This window comes from Mixophyes fleayi, chromosome 6 (genome assembly GCF_038048845.1).
Source record: "Mixophyes fleayi isolate aMixFle1 chromosome 6, aMixFle1.hap1, whole genome shotgun sequence".
NCBI lineage: Eukaryota > Metazoa > Chordata > Amphibia > Anura > Limnodynastidae > Mixophyes > Mixophyes fleayi.
The window spans coordinates 151,050,621-151,072,035 of NC_134407.1; the positions used below are offsets into that span (position 1 = coordinate 151,050,621).

The 21,415-nt window shown below is 42.5% G+C and overlaps 1 protein-coding gene across 1 annotated transcript in view; it reads left to right on the forward strand.

Annotated features, from left to right (window-relative positions):
• LOC142094528 (synaptonemal complex protein 2-like) overlaps window positions 1-21,415 on the forward strand; it is a 249,960-nt gene that overhangs the window by 216,765 nt on the left and 11,780 nt on the right. The window contains exons 13-16 of the mRNA XM_075176783.1: window positions 18,598-18,692; window positions 18,769-18,868; window positions 19,148-19,206; window positions 19,286-19,364. Of these exons, the coding sequence (XP_075032884.1) occupies window positions 18,598-18,692; window positions 18,769-18,868; window positions 19,148-19,206; window positions 19,286-19,364 (333 nt within the window). The remainder of the gene's footprint in view (window positions 1-18,597; window positions 18,693-18,768; window positions 18,869-19,147; window positions 19,207-19,285; window positions 19,365-21,415) is intronic.

The window sequence follows — 21,415 nt, forward strand, 5'->3', positions numbered from 1 at the left end:
GTCTGTTACATTGTGCCAATGTAAAGTTTATAGATCACAAAGGTACTAAGACACGATAAATGATATTGAAAGTAAATGTTCATCCAGTACTTGAGCCACTGAACAGAAGTTGACAAATTGTGCATTTTATACATTGAAAATATTTATTTATGCAGATTAGTGGAAGGAAAGATGGCCTCAGGTATGTCCCCAGAGGATGTACTAAGCAATCCTTTAAATTCATAACCCTTTTGAAGCTTAATAGATGCAAACATTGGATGAGTATAGACAAAGAAATATCCGTTTTTTATCAGTGATCATACATTCTTGACAGTTTTGGTGATTGTGTCAGATTTTTCTTTATATGATGTAATAATAGGATATATGTTATCATTGGTGTTTGGTATTTTTTTTAACATAGCGTCTTGAGATAATGATTTTTGTATGAGGTTGTAACTGTATCTCATAAAATTAATTTAAGACCCATCTTTTCAATGTCCTCTCGGGCTTGGTTGGGATCAGAAAATATGCGTAAAATGCACAAAAATTGAGAACGTGCAAGACAGCTTGAGTTTCTAGGGTGAAATGATTTGACAAAAGAATGCTATTTACATTAAATTCTTTGGTGTATAATCATGTTGAGATTGATCCATCACATAAATGTACTGTCACATCCAGAAAATGTACCTCATGTTGACTAGCCATCATAGTTAATTTGACAGGAGATTCTGAATTATTCAGATCTTCGATTATTGATTGTAAGATCCCTATGAGACCACTCCAGATCAGAAATATTTTAAAAGAAAATGGCCATTTCTTGCACTCAGTGGTAAACAGATGTTCACAGGCTACATAAGCATTTGCATATGAAAGTGCCACCACCGAACCCTTTGCTGTATTTTTTATTTGTAGGTAATAAATAGCCTGAAAGCAAAATATTTTTTAGTAAGGACAATTTTTAAAAGATTGAGTAAAAATGTTATGAGGGCCAGTATAGTTTTCATTATCTGTAGTCAGAGAACATACTGCAGCCAGCCTGTCATCATGGGGATGCAGGTGTATAAACTTGTCACAATCATTTTGACTAGATAAAAATACTAAAAAAATCACTGGTGTAACATAAATAGCTGGAGATGCATTTCAGTCCAAATTGTAGAAATATGTCCATAAACTGATGCAGGGGTACTTGAGGTCTAGCACTGGTAACAAGGCCTGAGAATCTCTGCTCCTGTTTACAGCCAGCTGGAGACAAAAGTTTTCAAAAAGTTTTCAGGTTGTAATGAATTCAACAGGATACTCAAGCTCCTGTAACGATACTGTAACTATACTGGTGGTATTATCTGAAGCCCAATAGCCGAGAAGATATCAAACGAGTAGTCAGACATTTGCTGGTTCAGTACACAAGCGGGTAGTCAGACGTTTGCCAGGTCGGTACACAAGCAAGGAAGTGTAGCATGTAGCAGGAGCTGAGAAAGCAGAATATTCAAGTGCCTATTATAGGCCCAAAGGAAGTGCCTATTATAGGCCCAAACAGGAAACAATCCAGGATGGTTTCTTGGATAAGGGAAATCTAAGGGCAAGTTTACAAATACAGAGCCCTCTAGTGGTCGGACGTGCAAATATCAGTTGTTTAGCAGCTCCATCAGCCTCAGCATTTCCCTTTGCCTCAGCTGTCTTCTCTTTAGTGTGTGCTTGTATTTTTTAAATGGCTACTTTTTTTGGTAGCTGCAAGGCCCTGGTGAGTTCAGCATGCTTAATAGGCTTACCTGCTGAGCCCACAAAGTCGTGAGCCACACCATAATCATACCTTGAAACATTGGTTGTCTGGTTCGTTACCATTGTACACGCATCAGTGAGTGCCCTCAACTCTGCCTCCTGTGCTGAACAAGAGGGTGAGAGTGGTTGCTGAATTATTACTTCATCCAGAGTAGTCACAGCATAACCTGTCCTTGTGAACCCTCATGATAAAACCTAGAGTCATCTACAAATACTACGCAATCTGGGTTGGCTAATGGAACATCCATCACATTATCCAGTTCCCTCATTTCAAGTTTCATGAGTTCCAAACAGTCATGATGAAAATTTTGGTGTGTTTATTTATTTGAAATGTCACTGCTTTCCTTGTCTATTTTCCCCTCTTTTGAATCCTGCATTAGAAATAGAATAGCAGGATTCTGTACACTGTACACCTTTTGATTTGTACGTTGGTTGGGCTTAAAAGAGCTCCTCATATTTAGTAAGCCTTACTGTAGAAAGATGTTGGGTTCTAACTTGATTCAATATTTCAGTGACTGCATGTGGCGAGAGGATGGTCTAAAACCAAACCTGCAGCTTTGTCTTTCAGCAGTGCTGCTGCTACTGCTTTAATACAGGATGGTGCCCTGTGACAGGATGGACCGCCTATGCCACCATGTTTGTTGTTACTGGGAACCGTCTGGGCTTACTTTGCCATGTTCCCTTTCATTATCCCAAATGCGCCCTCTAACTGCAGTAGACGGGGCTTACAAATGCTGCCACCAGTCAGCTCCTTCACTGCATTGAGAACCGCGTTCCGTCTCAGTAACTGTCGCTGCAAGGGTACCCCCTTGCTGGTGTACCTGGGCTATCCTATAGATCAGGGTTACTGTGGATGGATCACCCCTGGCCTATCAAACTGGCCAGAGCTGCTGGGTAGTGGATAAAGCGGTGGTACCGGAAAGCTGGGTCCAAATCTCAGAAACAACGAGGAATGGATTAGAGTTGGGTCTAATCTGTAGGTCACAGGAATTTCAGCATGGAAGAAGTTGTCCAGCGGGTCTTTGAAGCAAGTGATATTTATTTAGTTCCAGTAGTCCTAACAAGGACAGTTCACACTGCTTTAAGGTACCAGTGATCAGGTCAGATGGAATAAAAAAGATACATTTCAGTACAAACCAGTGCTGTTTTATACAGTTTTGGACACAGCCTCACAGGGGGTAAGCCAGCCCCCTGAAGTCTGAGTTATTTTTAGTATCAGGATGCATTAGGTTTCCCCAAACATGGATTAAAGTGCAATTCATACTTTACAAAAAATTTCAATTACCTGTGATATCCTACATCATATGTGGTTTACGGTGTTAGGTTTCCTGTCTGTCTAACAAGACATGCACACAGGTAACGATCCCCTGCCGGGCCTTCAACCAAGCAGAAATTTGACACTTCACATCAAAAGACTTAGTTAGCATTTCTTGCTATCAGCCAAACAGACTCCCTCACCGCATATGCCTAATTGGAGATTTCCTCGAGCAAAGTTACAAAACCCCAAAGCAGGCACTTCCATGCATAACAAATCCCAGTGTAATACAATAAGTGCATTTGCAATTATACATTGGTGCCTGCACCAATAATTGAAATAGATTTCTACAATAAATTATTTCGGCATAATCCAGCCACAAATAAGAGGTTTATAAGTGATCCAGCGACAAAATCCTCTCTTATTATACTATCAAGTTGTAATGAATAGTAAGCCAGGGGTCTTTGTTTATTACCGTGTTCCTGCACCAGCACATGTTGTGCATGTCCTTGGGTTTCATTACAAAACAATGTAAAAGATACATCATATTGTGATAAGTTTAGTGCAGGTGCTTGAGTAATAGCTGTTTTAATATCTTTAAATGCTGGTTCCAGTTGTACTGTTAATGTTACAATTCTCTACAATACCCTACCAACCCCAAAAGTTTTTTAATTACTTTGTGGTGGTAGGTTTCTTTACTTTTTGTATTGCTGATATTCTGTCTTGTGTCAGGTGTCTTATTCCCTGTGTACTATAATGTCCTAAGAATTGTTTTTCTGTGTCTGCACACAGACGTAAATCATCTACATACTGTAGTAATGGTGTGGTTTCATACTTTGGTCTCCATCCTTGGAGTACAGTTGCTATGGCTTCTGAAAAAGCTGAGGGAGAAGTAGTTGGTAACCTTGTTCAACAATACTGTTTTCCTGCATTTATGAAAGCCAAGTAAAGCTGACTTTTTTCTGTTCGTGACACTGAGAAAAATGCATTTACCAAGTCTGTTTCTGTAAATGAGGCTGAGGTGGCAGGTATTTGGATTAATAAGGTATGTGGGTTTGGCACTATGGGAGTGTCTATGATCAGTTTCTTATTTACTTCCCTTAGATTGTGTTCCATTCGATACTCTTGGGCTCCTTCCCTTTCCAGCTTCTTCACATGGAAAAGGGGACTGTTCCATGGGAACCTGCACTCCCTCAATACCTTTGCCTCCATGTGTGCAGTGATTTGTTGTATCACATTTTCTTGTTTCCTTGCTATGTGATATTGTCTTACTTTCACTGGGACTGTACCAGGTTTTAGCTTTAGTTGTACTGGAATAACCCTCAACTGTCTTTCCTTTTGACACAAACTTGACTGGCATATGTTCTTACCAAGTAGTAATTTCTGTTATCTGTTCATATTTTTGTTGAAGCAGATAAATTGCTGCCGAGCGGCTCGGTACTCTCCCGCCCATTCGGAATCGAAATCGAGGCAAAACGTCATCGTGACGTATTCGTTTTTCTGAGCTCGGTTCTCGCGAGATTCGAAAAGCATAAATACCAGCCTCCACAGCAATCCATCGCCATTTGACAGAGGGAGAGAGCAGGGTTAGGTCAGAGGCTGTATTAGCGCAGGGACAGAGCAATAATTGTACACCTCATTCTTTCTATTATTCTTTCATTTGGAATCTATTCAATTCTATTATTAAATCAAATTCTATTTGCAATTGTTAGAGCAGCAATACAGGAGGACAGAGGAGGCTTATTTTAAAAAAAAAATTGCACTACAAGTGCTTTGGGGTCTCCCATATTCCCCAGTGTTTAACACTAATTTTTCTGGTAGTCAAAAAAAAGTCATATTTGTCAGCAGTATCTATATAAGACAATATTTTGCACTACAAGTGATTTGGAGTGTCCAATATTCCCCAGTGTTTTACACTAATTTAATGTATTACGGTAATCGTGCGCGGAAAAACATGTAATACGGTAATTTACTTGCTGGATTTTAGCTCGCAGCTCCCTGAGCCACGAGCTGAAATCCAGCTACAAATTACCGTATTCCATGTATTAGGTTTTCCGCTGCAGGATTTTCGGCGGTCCCGCCGTCAATTGAATATGCCCCTATAACGGCTGAATAGTTTTCTATTTTACTCCTAGTAGAGAGGGGGTCTGATGCAGACAGATACCAAACTGCCTTTGTCCATTTATTTTTATAATCTAATTCTACAGTCTATGCAGGCTGCTTTTTTTCTATTCAACTACAAGTGGAGATAGGGGGGTGCAGAAAAATGTCAGCAGGTGCTCTGGAGGGATGAGTCAAAATTTAAAATATTTAGCTGTAACAGAAGGCAGTTTGCTCTCCAAAGGGCTGGAGAGCAGTACAATAATGAGTGTCCGCAGGCAACAGTAAAGCCTAGTGGAGGTTCCTTGCAAGTCTGGGGCTTTATTTCAGCAAATGGAGTTGGGGATTTGTTCAGGATTAATGGTGTCTTCAATGCTGAGAAATACAGGCAAGTATTTATCCATCATCCAATACCATCAAGGAGACATCTGATTGGCTCCAACTTTATTCTGCAGCAGGACAACGACCCAAAACATACAGTCAATATCAATAAGAACTTTCTTCAGTGTAAAGAACAACAAGTCAAAGTGATGATATGGCCCCCACAGAGCCCTGATCTCAACATCATTGAGTCTGTCTTGGATTACATGAAGAGACAAGGATTTGAGCAAGCCTGCATCCACAGAAGATCTGTGGTTAATTCTCCAAGATGTTTGGAACAACCTCCCAGCAGATTTCTTTCAGAAACTGTGTGCAAGTATACCGAGAAGGATTGATGCTATTTTAAAGGTAAAGGGTGGTCACACCAAATATTGATTTGATTTGATTTAGATTTCTCTTCTATTCATTCACTTTGCATTTTGTAAATTGATAAAAAATAAACTATTAACAGTTCTATTTTTGAAAGCATTCTTAGTTTGCAGATTTTTTTACACACCTGCTTAAAACTTTTGCACAGTATTTGTATGTACAGTGGCTGAAGTGGAAGTTTAGAAGTGGCTGTTTGGAACATGTAAATGAATGGAATTTGATAGCCTCACTCTGAAAGCAGTGGAGGTATCCACTATCCTCCATTCCTCCCTCTCTCCCCCGTGTCTCTCTGTCTGTCTACCTCATCCCTTAGATTGTACGCTCCTTTGAGCAGGGTCACCTCTCCTCCTGTCTCACCACTGTTAACTCTGCTCTCCAGCAACCTTGCCGTCCTCCTCGAGGACCCTCTTCCCCCTGTCCCCTCCCGCTCCCTCCTCTCCCCCCCTGGGGGTCTCCCTATAATCCGTGCCCTCCCTCTCGGGCTCCGTCGTATGCAGACCTTCCCCTCCCCCTCCCTTGCTGTGCTTTGAGCTCACGGAGTTACTGTGCTTATTGTTTACTGTACTGTGCTGTCTCTCCTTGTATTGTAATTTCGTTTGTCCCTGTACGGCGCTACGGACACCTAGTGGCACCCTATAAATAAAAATTTATAATAATAATAAAAGGTATGGCACATCACCCTTGACCAGCCCACTTTGACCACTGTGTGTGTGTGTGTGTGTGTGTGTGTGTGTGTATGTGTCTCTCTCTATACAAATTGTATATATATATATATTGTAACAAATGGAGGTATTTAGCTGCCAATCTGCAGAGTAAGGATGCAAATAATTTACAAGTATCTTTTTCCACAGCTTATAATAGGGTGTGTCTGCAGTCAGAGCAATCAAACAAGAGCATCTGATGCAAACTCCATTATAAAGGGAAGGTGCGAGTGTCACCGCCTTTCAAGCTAGGAGTATGGAAAGTATAAAAATATGCATGTTTTTATTAAAGCTACATATTTTTATTGTTCAGAGTGACCAATGCCTATTAAGTTGGCCAGTGTCTAGAGAACTGGTCTCTGTTAAGTTAGCGTAATTTTGACAATAAAGCAAAGTGAACAAACAGAAAGTTGTTGATGTCTGAATGAAGAGAAGTGTGCTTGTGCCACAAGTAGTGTCAGCAAGTTTCTACTACCCAACCCGCGTAGACATTAACATGGAGGAAGTTTTGAGAGTCCTTGTGGAAGTGGCTGCTGCGCATCAAGAGCAAGCTCAAATGCTATGAATTGCTGAGGCACAGGAGGAAAACACCAGGCTCTTAAGGGCAGACTTAGTCCAGCTGATGCGTGACAGAAATGCACCACCTGTCCAGCCCTGCAGAAAATGTCACCAGGGGATTACATAGAAGCATATATGGTGTCCTTTGAGAGAGCTGCAAAATGGCTTCTAGAAGTTTGGGCTGAGAGGGCTGAGTTTTGCCATATCTGACTGGCAACACTCAGTGAGCTTATAAAGATATGGATGAGGATTGAGCCTCTGATTATCCATGTTGAAAGTCTTCAATATTGGCTCACATTGGAGTTTCGGGGCCAGCGCACAATTTGGCGATAGATCAGTGCATCTAGGGGCTGAACCACGATCTGCAAAGGTGAGTGCTGCAATCAGACCCTCAAACTTATGCAGAGCTTGCCACAGTGGTAGAGCGGTTTTGTGCATTACAGCAAATGACCAAAGCACCTGTGTTCATGCTAAAGCCGATCCCATGTCAAAAGCCAGGCTTGACAATCCTTGCTACAGGGTCCAATGGCAAAACTGCTATGGACAGAGGGCCGGTTAAAAAGGTGTTTAATCCGAATTGCTTCGAATGTGGTGAGCCAGGCCACTTTAGAGCAGAGTGTCCTAAACAACCGGAACCCATAGACTGTTTTGTTGCACATGTTGGGTCTGCTTTTCCAAGCTGTTGTACCATGAGTCCCACATCAGGAAGGCCTTGTCTCAACCGGGAGACTACGCTTATCAACCAAAACCTTGTCTTGGCATTGATTGACTCTGGGAGTGAACTTACATTGGTTTCCAGCTCTGCCTTTCCTGAAACAATAATAAGGTAAAGGTTCTGTGCGTACATGGGTGTCATGATAATGACTTTGAGGATGCCACTGACTGATATTGACATCACTAGACAGGGAGGCGTGGAGTCTAACGCACCCCCCTGTATTCACCAGGGACCCACAAGGAGTTATGGGTTTGGCTGCGTGGGGTGCGCAGGTCACGGTTCTCCAAGCTAGTTAATAGTGCAGCGGAAGAGAGCAAGAATGGTCGTACAGTCTGGGTCGGTGCTAAACGATAGCGCAGTACATGTGGGTGATGCAGAGGGAAGGTCAAAGGCAAGCCAGGGGTCGGAATACAGCTAACAACGGAGCCAAATCACAGGACAGAGAGAGTGGTCAGGACAAGCCGGGAGTCAGAAACCAATAGACATTAAAAGGAACAAGGGAGCATGATAAAGCACGCTGGAGATAGGTGAAACCAATACTCTGGCACAGAGACATGAGAGGAGGTTCCTTATGAACCCTAATCTGGCCCTTGATAGGTGGAGTATGATTATGGCGGTCACCGCCGACAGACCAAGAAAAGAAGTGTCCCGTTGCACGGAGATCCTTTTTGCTGACACCCCCCCCGGGATGCGTGCTTTTATCAGACTCAGACCAATCCAGAGTGCCAGGCAATGCACTAAAAAGAGCCATTGCAATTCACAGCAAAAAGCAAGTTCATCACTGAGCTTCGATTCAGCCCCAATTCACAAAAAATTACAATATAGTTATGTACTTTTGACTTAAAGTGCAGATTGCAAACACTTTGTGCAATACTGATGAAGCAGAAGCAAAGTGGAAGGTAATACACATACACGTCTATTTAGACATCCATGCTTACATTACTTCTGCAAGCAACGTTGTTCTTTGTTAATAAAACTGTTGTTTATATACTGTTCAAAAAAATTACAAATAATCCTCCACCATTCTTTGAATGTTGATAGTAGAATCAGGTGAATTACAGCAGAGGTGTCACTAATTCTGGTCAATTATTTTACAGTAGACAAGACCAGGGGGTAAATGTATCAAGCTGAGAGTTTTCCGGCGGGTTTGAGAAACCAATCAGATTCTAGCTATCATTTATTTAGAACATTCTAAAAATGACAGCTAGAATCTGATTGGTTCCACTTTTCAAACCCGCCGGAAAACTCTCAGCTTGATACATTTACCCCCAGATGTCAAAATGTTGTGCTGAGTCATCTTCATCATCAATGGGTGTTTAAGATGTTTGCTAAGCGCACAACAGTATATAGCACATGTAGATAGCTTAAAGGAAAAGTGGAGGAAGATGAAATTGTCCTTGTGCCCTCCCACCCATCCTTATGTTGGATCTTAAGAAGGACATGCACACTTTAACAAACCAATTGGCACGAGAAGGAGTGCCACTTTTGAGGCTGATGTGCTTGGTTTGTTTGGGCCCCCACAAAAACCAGGTAACAATGGGCTTAAGGCACCTAAGGTAACAGTGCTGTTAATGAACTCTACTGTTGCAAGATGTTATCATCATACTCGGCCTCATCCTCACCCTCATCAGTTTGTACTTCATCCTCACACATTATTAATTCATCACCGCTGGAATCCACCATTACAGAAGTCTCAGTATTTTGATGTAATTGGCGGGAAAGGCCTTCCTCGTGGAACTTGAAGTTCATTTTTATGAACATTATCTTTTCCACATTTTGAGGAAGTAGCCTCCTACACCGATCGCTGACAATGTTCCCGGCTGTGCTGAAAACTCTTTCCAAGTACACACTGGAGGGTGAGCAGCTTAGGCAGTGCAAAGCGAATTGGTACATGAGTTTTCAAATTCCCTTTTTTTCCTCCCAGTATGTAAAGGGACTTTCTGATGTGTCTATTTCTATGCTGTCGTGAAAATAATCCTTCACCATCCTTTAGATGTTGATAGTAGGATCAGGTGCAGTTACGGCAGAAGTGTCACATTTTTTGGCCAATTCTTTTAGACCAGACCAGATGTCAAAATGTTGTGCTGAGTCATCTGCATCATCCCTGGGTATCTTGGGAAAGCTAAATTTATTCCTAGCAGCAGTTGAGTGAGAAACTGAAGGAGGAGACGCCGTTCTGTCACGTAACACTTGAGCTGTCATCATGCTCACCAGGAGCTCCTTGCATCTCTTCAGATCTGGGTAAGTTGGAAACAAATAGAAGACATAGCTCTTAAACCTAAGATCAAGCACAGTCGCCAAAATGTGATCCGATTTCAAGATTTTGATAACTCTTGGATCCTGGCGAAGCAAAAAAAAGTACTTGATCTACAAGTCCAACATACTTAGGGTAATTGCTTTGTTTAATCTCCTCCTTCAGTCAAGCTGCTTTTTCAAAAGTCTACTTAAGGGAACAACTTGACTCAAGCTAGCAGTGTCTGAACTCACTTCACAGGTGACTACTTCGAATGGTTTCAGCACCATGCACAACACGGTTTTATTCTGCACTGCGCTTGAGTAACATACATCCTCCCTCCTTTTCCAATGTCATGGCTTGTAGAGTAAGAGTAGATGGCTTTTCTCTGTTCCTCCATCCGCAGAAGCATAGGGTGGAATTCCACCTTGTCACCACCTCTTGCTTCAGTTGGTGGCAGGGCAAATTAAATTGTTCTTGTAGCTGTTTCAATCTCCTATATGCTGTTGCCGAATGCTGGAAATGTAGAGATATTTTTTGGGCCACAGACAACTTTTCCTGCACGTTCCTGTCATTTTTTCAAGAGCTCTGCACTACCAAGTTTATTGTGTGAGCAAAACAGGGAATGAAATGGAATTCTCCCAGCCGTAATGCTCTCACAATATTGGTGGCATTATCAGAAATGACATATCCAGAGAAGAGTACAAGCGGGATAAGCCATGTTGCAATGACATCCCTTAGTTTTTGTAACAGATTGTCAGCTGTATGCCTCTTAGTGAAGCTGGTGATACACAGAGTAGCCTGCCTCTGAACAATGTGACGTACTTGGGTACATGCTACTGCTGTTCCTGCTGGTGAAGGCGGATCACCAACCCAGTGGACTGTCACAATCTTTAGTTTGCCCAGTTCCACTTGTCCACATATCTGTGGTTAAGTGTACAGTGGGTAGAATGGCATTTTGTAGCCCAATGATTACATTTTTACGAACCTTCTGGTAGAGATGAGTAATAGCTTTTCTAGTAAAATGGTGTCGTGATGGAATTTGGTAACGGGATACAAGACATCAAGTAATTGTCTAAAACCAGCTGCATTAATAGTGGATATTGGACGCAGATCTAATACTAACATAGTCGCCATGGCGTCTGTGATCCGCTTTGCAACTGGGTGACAGCTTTCATACTTGCTTGCTCTTGCAAAGGATTGTTTAACAGTAAATTGTTGTAAACTACTAGTAGTCTTCTTTTTGGTCTACCCAGCAGCAGCAGTGGGACTAACGCTCAAGAATTCTTCTGAGGAAACCAGGATAGTGGAGGAGTCATCTAGCCTTAGAAACTTGGATGCAGGACTAACTCCAATCGCTACTGAGGATATTGACGAAGACAGTGTTGTGGGCGTAGATTGCAGGTGTCGGGATCTAGCTGAGAGAAGGGATCTAACTGATGATGGACTGCTTATTGTCATTTCTTTAGCATACGTTTCCGATTTTCCCAACAGCTTGCCATGAACTCTCTTCAAATGGCGTAACATAATTGAGGTTCCTAGATGGTTGAGGTCCCTACCTCTACTGACTGTGGCTTTACAAATACTACAAATGGCTTGACAGCTGTTGTCAGGATTTGGGTAAAAATAATTCCACACATAAGAGGTGGATTTTTTGGTCTTATGCCCAGACATGAGAATGGCCTTCTTCTTATCACGTGCAAGAACTGCTTCCACTAGTGCAGGACTTACACAAACAACATCATCCTCATCAACATCTTCATTAGCTCCCTCGTCAGCTACGCAAATATCCCCCTCATCCTGTTGCAATTCCAAAGTGGCATCCCTTAATTTGTGTATCACCGGCTTCACTTGGGCTGTTCATGCACACATCTGTAAAAGTGCTGAAAGGGGCCTTCTTTATGGATACACTATCAGGCAGGTCAAGATTATACATAGCACTCGTGGATAGACTCTCCTCAGGGATTTGTGTAATTTCTGAATCAGAACATACATTTTCCTCTAATGCCCTACTGTTTTCTTCCAGCTTGGCTCTTACACATAAAGTATTTGGACACCACTTTTGGACTCCGAATGACAAGGTCTTGCTTGGTCATGACTGACCTTACAAGAAGATGCCTCAGTGACAGTTGCAGAACTAGCACTCATAGAGAAAGGCGAAGGCCTCATTCTTTCCTTGCCACTGCGTGTGTAGAATGGCATGTTGGCAATTTTATTTTTTTCTGCAGATAATTGGATTACAGGGGTTTTTTTTTTTTTGACCAAGGTAAAAGGTGTTTTTTTACATTTTTGTTTCCCTAACTTAAAAACACTATGCACTTTAACATAGGCTTTAGCAGATGACGTAGAGGGATTGCTATCATCATGACTGGTGTCAGCAGCTGCTTGGTGCTCCTGGTCTTCTGTGTACTGCTGTGAATCCATTTTGATAACACAGTACAATGTGACCGCAGATTTAGAAGACCAAGCCTGCAAGACCTTTTATTTGTATTTCAGCAATGACAATTAGCAATGGATCTCTCCTCTTTGTATGTTACCTATATAACACAGTACAATGTGACCGCAGATTTAGAAGACCAAGCCTGCCAGACCTTTTATTTGTATTTCAGCAATGACAATTAGCAGTGGAGCACTGGAGCTCTCCACTTTGTATGTTACCTATATAACACAGTACAATGTGATTACAGATTTAGAAGACCAAGCTTGCAAGACCCATTATTTCTATTTCAGCAATGACAATTAGCAATGGAGCTCTCCTGAATGTCACTGGAGACTTTGAAGAACACTGCTATTCCTCCTCTTTCTTTTCTACATATGATGCTGCCCAACTGCACTAGAGACTGCCAAGAACTGTTTGGGCAGCACAGTGGCCTAGTGGTTAGCACTTCTGCCTCACAGCACTGGGGTCATGAGTTCGATTCCCGACCATGGCTTTACCTGTGTGGAGTTTGTATGTTCTCCCTGTGTTTACTCCGGTTTCCTCCCACACTCCAAAAACATACTGGTAGGTTAATTGGCTGCTATCAAAATTGACCCTAGTCTCGCCCTCTCTGTCGGTCTGTGTCTGTGTGTGTCTATATTAGGGAATTTAGACTGTAAGCTCCAATGGGGCAGGGAGTGATGTGAATGAGTTCTCTGTACAGCGCTGCGGAATTAGTGGCGCTATATAAATAAATGATGATGATGATGATGAATGGTGCTACCCATTCTGTGTCCCTCTGTGAAATTGTGCTGGATCGCCGTGGAGGGCTGTACTTATAGAATCCAAAGCTTGCAAGATTCGACGACGTAACACTGACGTTTTGCCTCATTTTCAATTCCGAGGGAACGCAAAAGTACTCAGATCTGCTAAGTTTGGATGTGTTCGGTTCTCGGGGAACCGAGCCTGAGCATCTCTAGTATCGAGTTGCTATTGTACAGGGGGTAAAAGTAGAACAGTTACTACCCTTAGTTTTAAAAGCAGCACATACATGTCTATTTGGGACACCTAGAGGAGGTTAAAATATGGGAACGAGTTCTCAGATGTTACTAGTCCACATAGCAGTGAAAAGGTATTGCCGGTCCTGTCCCATTTGTCAGAGAGACTGTTACAATACCAATAGTACAAGCTCCCTTTAAACGGATAGCCATGTATCCAGCAGGTGGCTGGAGAACCAATATATACTAGTGGTGCTTGACTATGAGACCAGATATCCAGAGGCCTTGGTATGGTGAGGACACAACCCTATTGTGCTAGTTCCGAAGCCCATTGGAAGTATTAGGTTCTACAATGACTTTAGATGGCTAAACAGCGTATCCCAGTTCGATGGCTACCCGATGCTACTTGTGGATGAACTGGTAGAAACTCTAGAGGGCAGTAACTATTTTAACCACTCTTGACTTAACCAAGGGGTATTGGCAAGTTACGCTTACTTCCTTAACCAAGCCAAAGACTGTGTTTTCCACTCTTGATGGTCTCTTCCAATATAAATTCCTACCCGTTGGGTTGCATTGGGCACCTGCCACCTTTCAAAGGACCATGAATAAGTTGCTACAGCCCCAAAAGCTTATGCAGTTGCTTATTTAGATGATATAGTGATGCATACCCCTGACTGGAAATCACATCTGGCCAAAGTCAAGGCGGCCTTTATTAAGGTCTGCAGGACTAACAGCTAATCCGGAAAAATGTACCATAGCCATGAGAGAAACCAAATATTTGGGGTACGTTGTCTGACGAGGGAGAGTAAAACCCCAACTAGACAAAGTGGAGACATTCGAAAGTTGGCCAAGACCGGAAAAGATATTGCAGTTAAGAACCTTCCTGGGTATAGTAAGTTATTACAAGCAATTTGTAAGCCATTTCGCCACTAGAGCTGCTCCACTTACGGACATGTTAATAACGTTGTCCAGATAGATTAGCTTGGTCTGACTCTTCAGAAGCTGCTTGGTCAGATCTTTGCTTAGCCCTCTGTTCCTCTCCAGTTCTGCAAGCAACGTACTTACTCTGAGGTTTTTCCTTCAAATTCATGCCTTCGGTGTCATCTTAGGTGCAGACTTGTCCTAGGAGAAGGAAGGAAAAGAAAGCTCTGTTATGTACCTAAGTCGGAAGTTACTTGCAAGGGAACAAAAATATGCTATCATGGAGAAAGAATGTCTCACCATATAATGGGCTATAGAAGCTCTGAGCTGTTTTCTCCTAGGCAGAGAATTCACATGAATAACAGATCATGCACCATTGCGGTGAATGCAGAATAACTGGGAGGTAAATATCAAGGTAACCCGCAGGTTCTTGTCACTGCAGGCACCAGCATACCCATGGCAGCCAGGGCATGCTTGAACGTGGAGAACCACAATTGCCACCATGCCCTGACACCCAGGGCTTGCTGTGACCTGTAGTACCACAAAGTAAAAAGTTAATTTAGATATCTTTGTCAGCTGCGATATGGCACATAAGCCTGCATTACGCAAGAGTTAAGTCCTGGGGTCATCCAAGATGGCTTGAGAAATCTACTTGTTTTCGGTCCCAAGAGACCCCAAAATAAATCCACAGGAACAGGCTTGGTGTTAGCTCCGTCTGATCACGTGACCTGAGAGGCGGGGAATTCAAACTTCCCCACTATTTAGTGTTCACTCTGACACTCTCCTGTGTTAGAGCAACAAGCGTACTTAGCTTCTGGCTGCTCCTGATACCTGTGCTTTCCCTGTGCACTTCTCCCTGTGAATACTGGCTGACTTTCTGTGTACCGACCTGGCTTGTCTATTTAACCCTGCATCTGCTGAATCCCTGGCAACACGCACTGGCTTACTTTCTGTGTACTGACCTGGCTTGTCTATTTAACCCTGCATCTGCTGAATCCCTGGCAACACGCACTGCTTGGCTTTCTGTGTACCGACCCGGCTTGTCTGATTAACCCTGCATCTGCTGAATCCCTGGCAACACGCACTGGCTGACGTTCTGTGTACCGAACCGGCTACAGTTCCTGACTCCTCTTGTGTTTGTCTCCTCGTGCCTCTCTCCTAGACAGCAAGGCACGTCTGGCTTCCTACTTCTTACAGTTAAGCTGTTTAATATCCAACTAGACGAGGCCTTTTACTGTGTTCCCAGAACCGTTCACCCTACTACTATCTCTCTACTACGCCGGTGGGCTAACCTAGCGGCCGCGACCTGCGGGTCTCCGGCAGCTAAAAGCATCCCGCCTTGCGGAAGTTCTTAGGGAAGACCAGGGGGTCCGTTAGACTCCGCACCCTGGGAAGGCAGGAGCCAATACCGGTTGGTAGTTGTCCCCAGTGAGACGTAACACTTGGCAAAAAAAGAAAGGAAAGTACACAACCGCACTATGATCGTCAGTGGAAAACCATTCCCTCACGGAATGAGAAATAAACAGATATGAGGTCTATTTATACTGTACGGGTGTTGGAAACCCCCTAGCTTATAAATAGACCTTGTGTCTTTCAATATTTCATTCTCCAGTGTGTGTTACTCCATAGAGGAACTAAGTTCACATTGTGCTGTTTCTAAGTTTGTTATTTTGCCAAGCAGTATATTGAGGATTAGTTGGGGTTCTTCAAAAAAGAAGAAAATAAATAAAGTTTACAACTACCTCTGGATTTTTTTTTATTTTTTTTTTAAGGGACAACTTTGAGACCTTGAATGCTATTTTTGGACACCTACATGACCTTGGAATGTTTTGGCTTTTATTATGGACTCAAGCCTATAAGATTAAAAGCTTACAAGACTGGCTCTATTACAGATGAAGAAAACAGATGGTAAATATATCTGGAGTTTTATGACTTTTAATAAAATTATGTGGTTTAAAAGGGGTGTGATTTATTTTAGTTTAAGGGTTTTTCTTCTTAAATAATGTGATTTTACAGATGTGTGTTTTATTTAAATTTTACTTTGTGGTACTACATGGTTCAGTGGGCCCTGGGTGTTAGGGCATGCTGACACTTGTAGTTCTACAAGCACCAGCATGCCCAGACTGTTAATGGCAGCTCAGACTGCCTGCGAGTTATAGTCCCACAAACAAAAATAGTGTTTTAAACATTTGTTTCCTTTTATAACACTTCCATTACCCCACAGCAACCGAGCAGGGGTGTGGAAAGAGCAGTAGTGTTTTCAGCACGGTGCTGGGTGTCCCTAGAGGGAAAATCTGCACCTTTTTTTGCAAACCCCACTCCCTAGGGAATCCAGCCTTGGGATGTGTGTCATTGTGGTAGGGGTTCCCATGCTATAGTGCCACCAGCCCTGGCTGGCTTGCCTAGTACTGATTATCATAAAATCGAGGGGACCCACTGTTTTATCCCCCTCCTCCCCATTTTGCAACTATCATCACTAGGCTGGCAGCACAAAAGGTAACTATTGTTAGGAAGGGCGACGACACATATTTTATTTTGTTAAAATCATATTTTTTAAAATCTTGCTTTTACCACAGTATAGAGCAAAAGTTAGAATAGTCCCAGAGCTGGTGCAAGAGATACATCAGAAAAACAGGTTACTCTGACAGTCGTAGAGCTGGATTTGAATGTGGCTGCGTGCACTCTAGTTTGTCATGCCCCTACTGTAAATTGCCTAGGGCTAAATACTTCTAACCCGCCCCGGTCACTCCTCGAACATAGACACTGTAGTAAATGTCCTTTGCATGCTGTCACACGGAGCAGGCCTGCATTCACAGCCGTATCTGCCGGTTCTGGGCATGTGCAGAGTGATTTTGCGGACGATACGCTCAAAATCAGCAGATACGTGCCTTGATGAATCAGGCCCCTTGTCTATATTTCTTTTTGTAACCCAAATGACAATATAGTCTTGCACAGGAAATAAGGTATACTGCTAGTTGCTGAAGCTCAAAGCTATAATACCTGTAATAAATGTGATAAGACATTACCTATCGGTCTGAATGCAAAAGAGGGAGAAAAACTGTTTTGCATACTGACTGGTCTCCACATTTCTCATTGTGGCTTAATGTTGTATCTATCCTCCTCTCATATGTTTTTTTTCTGCATTTTACAAGGATTGTTCCCTGTAAAATCTGTGATTATCCCCTCCACATTTATAATCGTGTCTTGAAAACGTCCAGTTTTTAGTTAGCTTTTTAAGAGAGATCACATCTTGATCATTTGTGTTTTTTTATATTCAAATGTACTTTTATCCTCTCTGCAACACAAGTAATGCTGAAAATTCACCATTGTCATTTTATATTCTGCTCTGTCCAATAATCACAATTTTGATGAGGATGCAAATACATGTATTGAATTTTAAGTCACTGAGACCCCTATTTATTGATGACAGCAATTTTAACATGAATCTTTTCAATCCTTATCGCAAAGATTAGGATTGAAAGATTGTGTGTATTTATTAAAAATCTTTAACAAGAACAGCAATCACGAAAGACTGCTGATCCTGTGAACATCCCTCTCCTATCTTTCCTATGGTCACTATCAGGGCGGCCCAAACCCCTGTTTGGGCCGCCCCCCCCACTGTGGATGCAGTATTATAGCGGCGCACAGGCGGCCGCATCACATGACACGCGATGCGGCCGCGTCAGCGCACAGGTGTCCACATCACATGACACGCGATTCGGCCGCGTCATCAAGGACTCGTAGCAGATATTAAAGATATCTGCTGCGATTCACTTTTAATAAGTTTGAAGGATACTTAGATTTGCGTGTGTTCCCTGAAAACTTTACTCACTTATTCATCTGGTACGCATATTGATCATCACATAATACACTGAATCGTACCTTTTAACTACTACACTATTTGGCGCCGTATTCCTTTCTCGTATTTTCTCGATTTCTCCAGACTTACCAACCGGTTTATTGAAAGCTGGCTGCCACTTGTATATAAGGGAGTGTATCAAGGTGTAACATTATATGGACTATTTCTCGCACCAAAAGTTGGGTTAAGCGCCTCATGATATCTTGTATTTTGTATGTATATGTGTATATATATATATATATATATATATATATATATATATATATATACACCAGATCTACATTGCACACATGTTCAAATGTTATAATTTGTCAGTTTGTCTATTTGTTTTAGAATCGCTCCAGGAAAATGGATTGTTTCACAAAAGAGTCACTTAAGTCAGCTCAGAAACACCTGACCTCAATGGATAGTCAAGTAAAGGAATGCAGGTCAGTTTTGAAGCCTTTTTCCTGCAATAAATGTACAGAACTTCATGATTGCTCATTTTCTTTCTCACTGCTCTAGAATAATGCATCTGGAAAAATTTCAGCAGACAGTGTTAGAAGAGATCGAGAACTTTCAAAATGATTCCCAGACTCTAAAACAGATGGAAAAAGAATTCACAGTAAGAATCATTAAAAAAGTACTTAATACATGTCCACATCCACATCCACCTGCATCCATTAAAGGAAAAGCTTGCAATGTAATATTTTACTCTTTATGTTTACAGGGGCTAATTTAAGATTTTAGATAAATGCTTCAAATTACATCTGTGATTATTGAGTGCAAAAACAGATCACTCTCCTTTATAACCCTCATCAACTTTTGTCAAAGTGCATATTATTGATACATTGACACCTCCTATCATATTAGCAGCTTCTCATCCTTTTTTTGGGTTTTTCAGAAATTCTGGAGCCAACAGACACAAGTGTTAAGCTTCTATCACAAAAATGAACAGAGACGGTACGTCATCTTCCATGCTGTGGAGTAAAGCTTTTTTGTATTTCTAACTGCAAATTGTACCATTTCTGTCTAATTTTAGGATTCATTGTCTCAAGGCTTCATTCGAGAAGAATGTTTCTCACAGTACTGACTATGAAGACAAGATTTTTAACGCTGAAGTATGTAACACTTTGAAGTGATGTCTATATATTACTGTCAAAACTTAGGCGTAGGGTACCTGCTAACGTTAGTGCAACTCGAATAGAAGTTGCGCAATCTAACGTGCCCCTGGTTTTCACCAAGAACCCCCACAAAGAGGTATGGGCTCCGCTGCAGGGGACACGCAGATCGCGGTCCTTCACTGAGTCATATAGCGAGGCACAGAATGAGAGTAGTCAAGTGAGCCTGTCTGGTAACTTGCTGGCAATGAGATACATGGGGGAAACCAGGAGAGAGGTCAAACAATGCTGAGTCTGTAACAGTCAGAAGCTACAATGCACAAAGGAAATCCAAAAGAGAAGTCAAACAATCTGGGTAGTAAGGGCACAGGAAATCAGAGAGAGTCAGACAAGCCAAATGACACTGGAACTCTGGAGCAGGAAAAAGACCTAATACTCTGGCACAGGTGGGGGGACAGGAACTGCCTTATATAGTGCGGGCAACCAAAGAGGAGGAGAGAGGCGGCGGCCGCCGGAAGTTAGAATAGCATCCCGTTGCCTAGCAATGGCAGGTGCAGGCACGGAAGAACCGCCGGTCCGGCGTGAAGTCTTACGTCTGGTTGCCTGGTAACCATACACGCCGAGAGCAGAGACAGGCGACCTCCCCGAGGAAGCAGCGGGACGGCGCCTGACAGTATACCCTCCTCTTCTCTCATCCCGTTGATTATGAAATCCTTTAAGTAATCGTGGGGCGTGTAAGTCCTGTTTGTCCACCCAGGATCTCTCGTCTGGACCAAAACCTTTCCAGTGAACAAGGAACTGTTGCCGGCCATGCAACATACGAGAGTCCAAAATCCGACTGATCTCATATTCAATACCAGATGAAGACTGTACGGGTGTAGGTCGAGAAGGAGGCCGAAAGAACTCGTTGAGCACTAAGGGTCGTAGTAATGAAACATGGAAGGTGTTGTGGCATTTGAGAAAAGAAGGTAACTTTAGTTTGTAGCAAACAGGGTTAATAACCTGTAAGATAGTGTAAAGGCCAATAAATCGTGGAGCTAGCTTCATAGATAGAACTTTAAGTTTCAAATCTCTGGTGGATAGCCAGACTTGGTCTCCCACAGCAAGGAGTGGCATAGGTCTCCGGCGGCGATCCGCAAAGTTTTTGTGATGTTGGGTGACTTTACGTAAACCTGCTTTCGTCTTAGACCAAATAAGCGAGAACCGTGGAGGCTGAAGATACAAAAAGATCCGGAAAGGTAGGATGAGTTCCGAACACAATGAAGAATGGAGAGAATCCTGTGGATTCATGGGCATGCTGGTAGTGGGAGAATTCAGCCCAAGAAGGAAGTTTTGACAATTTATTCTGGTTATCAGAGGTAAAGCACCGAAGGAAGGTCTCCAGGTCTTGATTTGTCCGTTCAGTCTGACCATTGGTTTGGGGGGGGTACCCTGAAGACAATTTTATATCTGTACCAAGGTTTGTACAAAAGGCTCTCCAAAAGCGAGAAGTAAATTGGACCCTTCAGTCAGAGATGATTTCTTTGGCACAGCCATGAATCTTGAAAATCTCTTTGATAAAAATGTCAGCTAGACGACTGGCAGAAGGCAGCCCACACAATGGATCAAAGTGAGGCATTTTAGAAGTCCTGTCTATGACGACCCAGATGGTGTTATAGCTGGCACTGGAGGGAAGATCTGTAATAAAGTCCATGGCAATACTCTCCCAGGGAAAATTGGGAATAGGTACCAGGTGAAGCAAGCCAGCAGGAGCTCTTCTGGAAGATTTGTGTTGGGCTCAGACAGTACAGGCCGCAATAAATTTACGAATGTCTGAATGGACAGTTGGCCACCAGAACCGACGACAAAGTAATGTGGTAGTCTTCTTAATCCCGGCATGACCAGCAATGCGTGAGGAGTACGCCCAATGTAAGGTCTTGAGTCATAGATAGGGCTCCACAAAGAATCGACCAGGGAGAGGGGGTACAGATCTCAGTTCTGGTGAGATCTACAATACTAGAGGGATCAATGATGAATTGAGGTTCCAACAGGATTAAGTGATCCAAATCGTC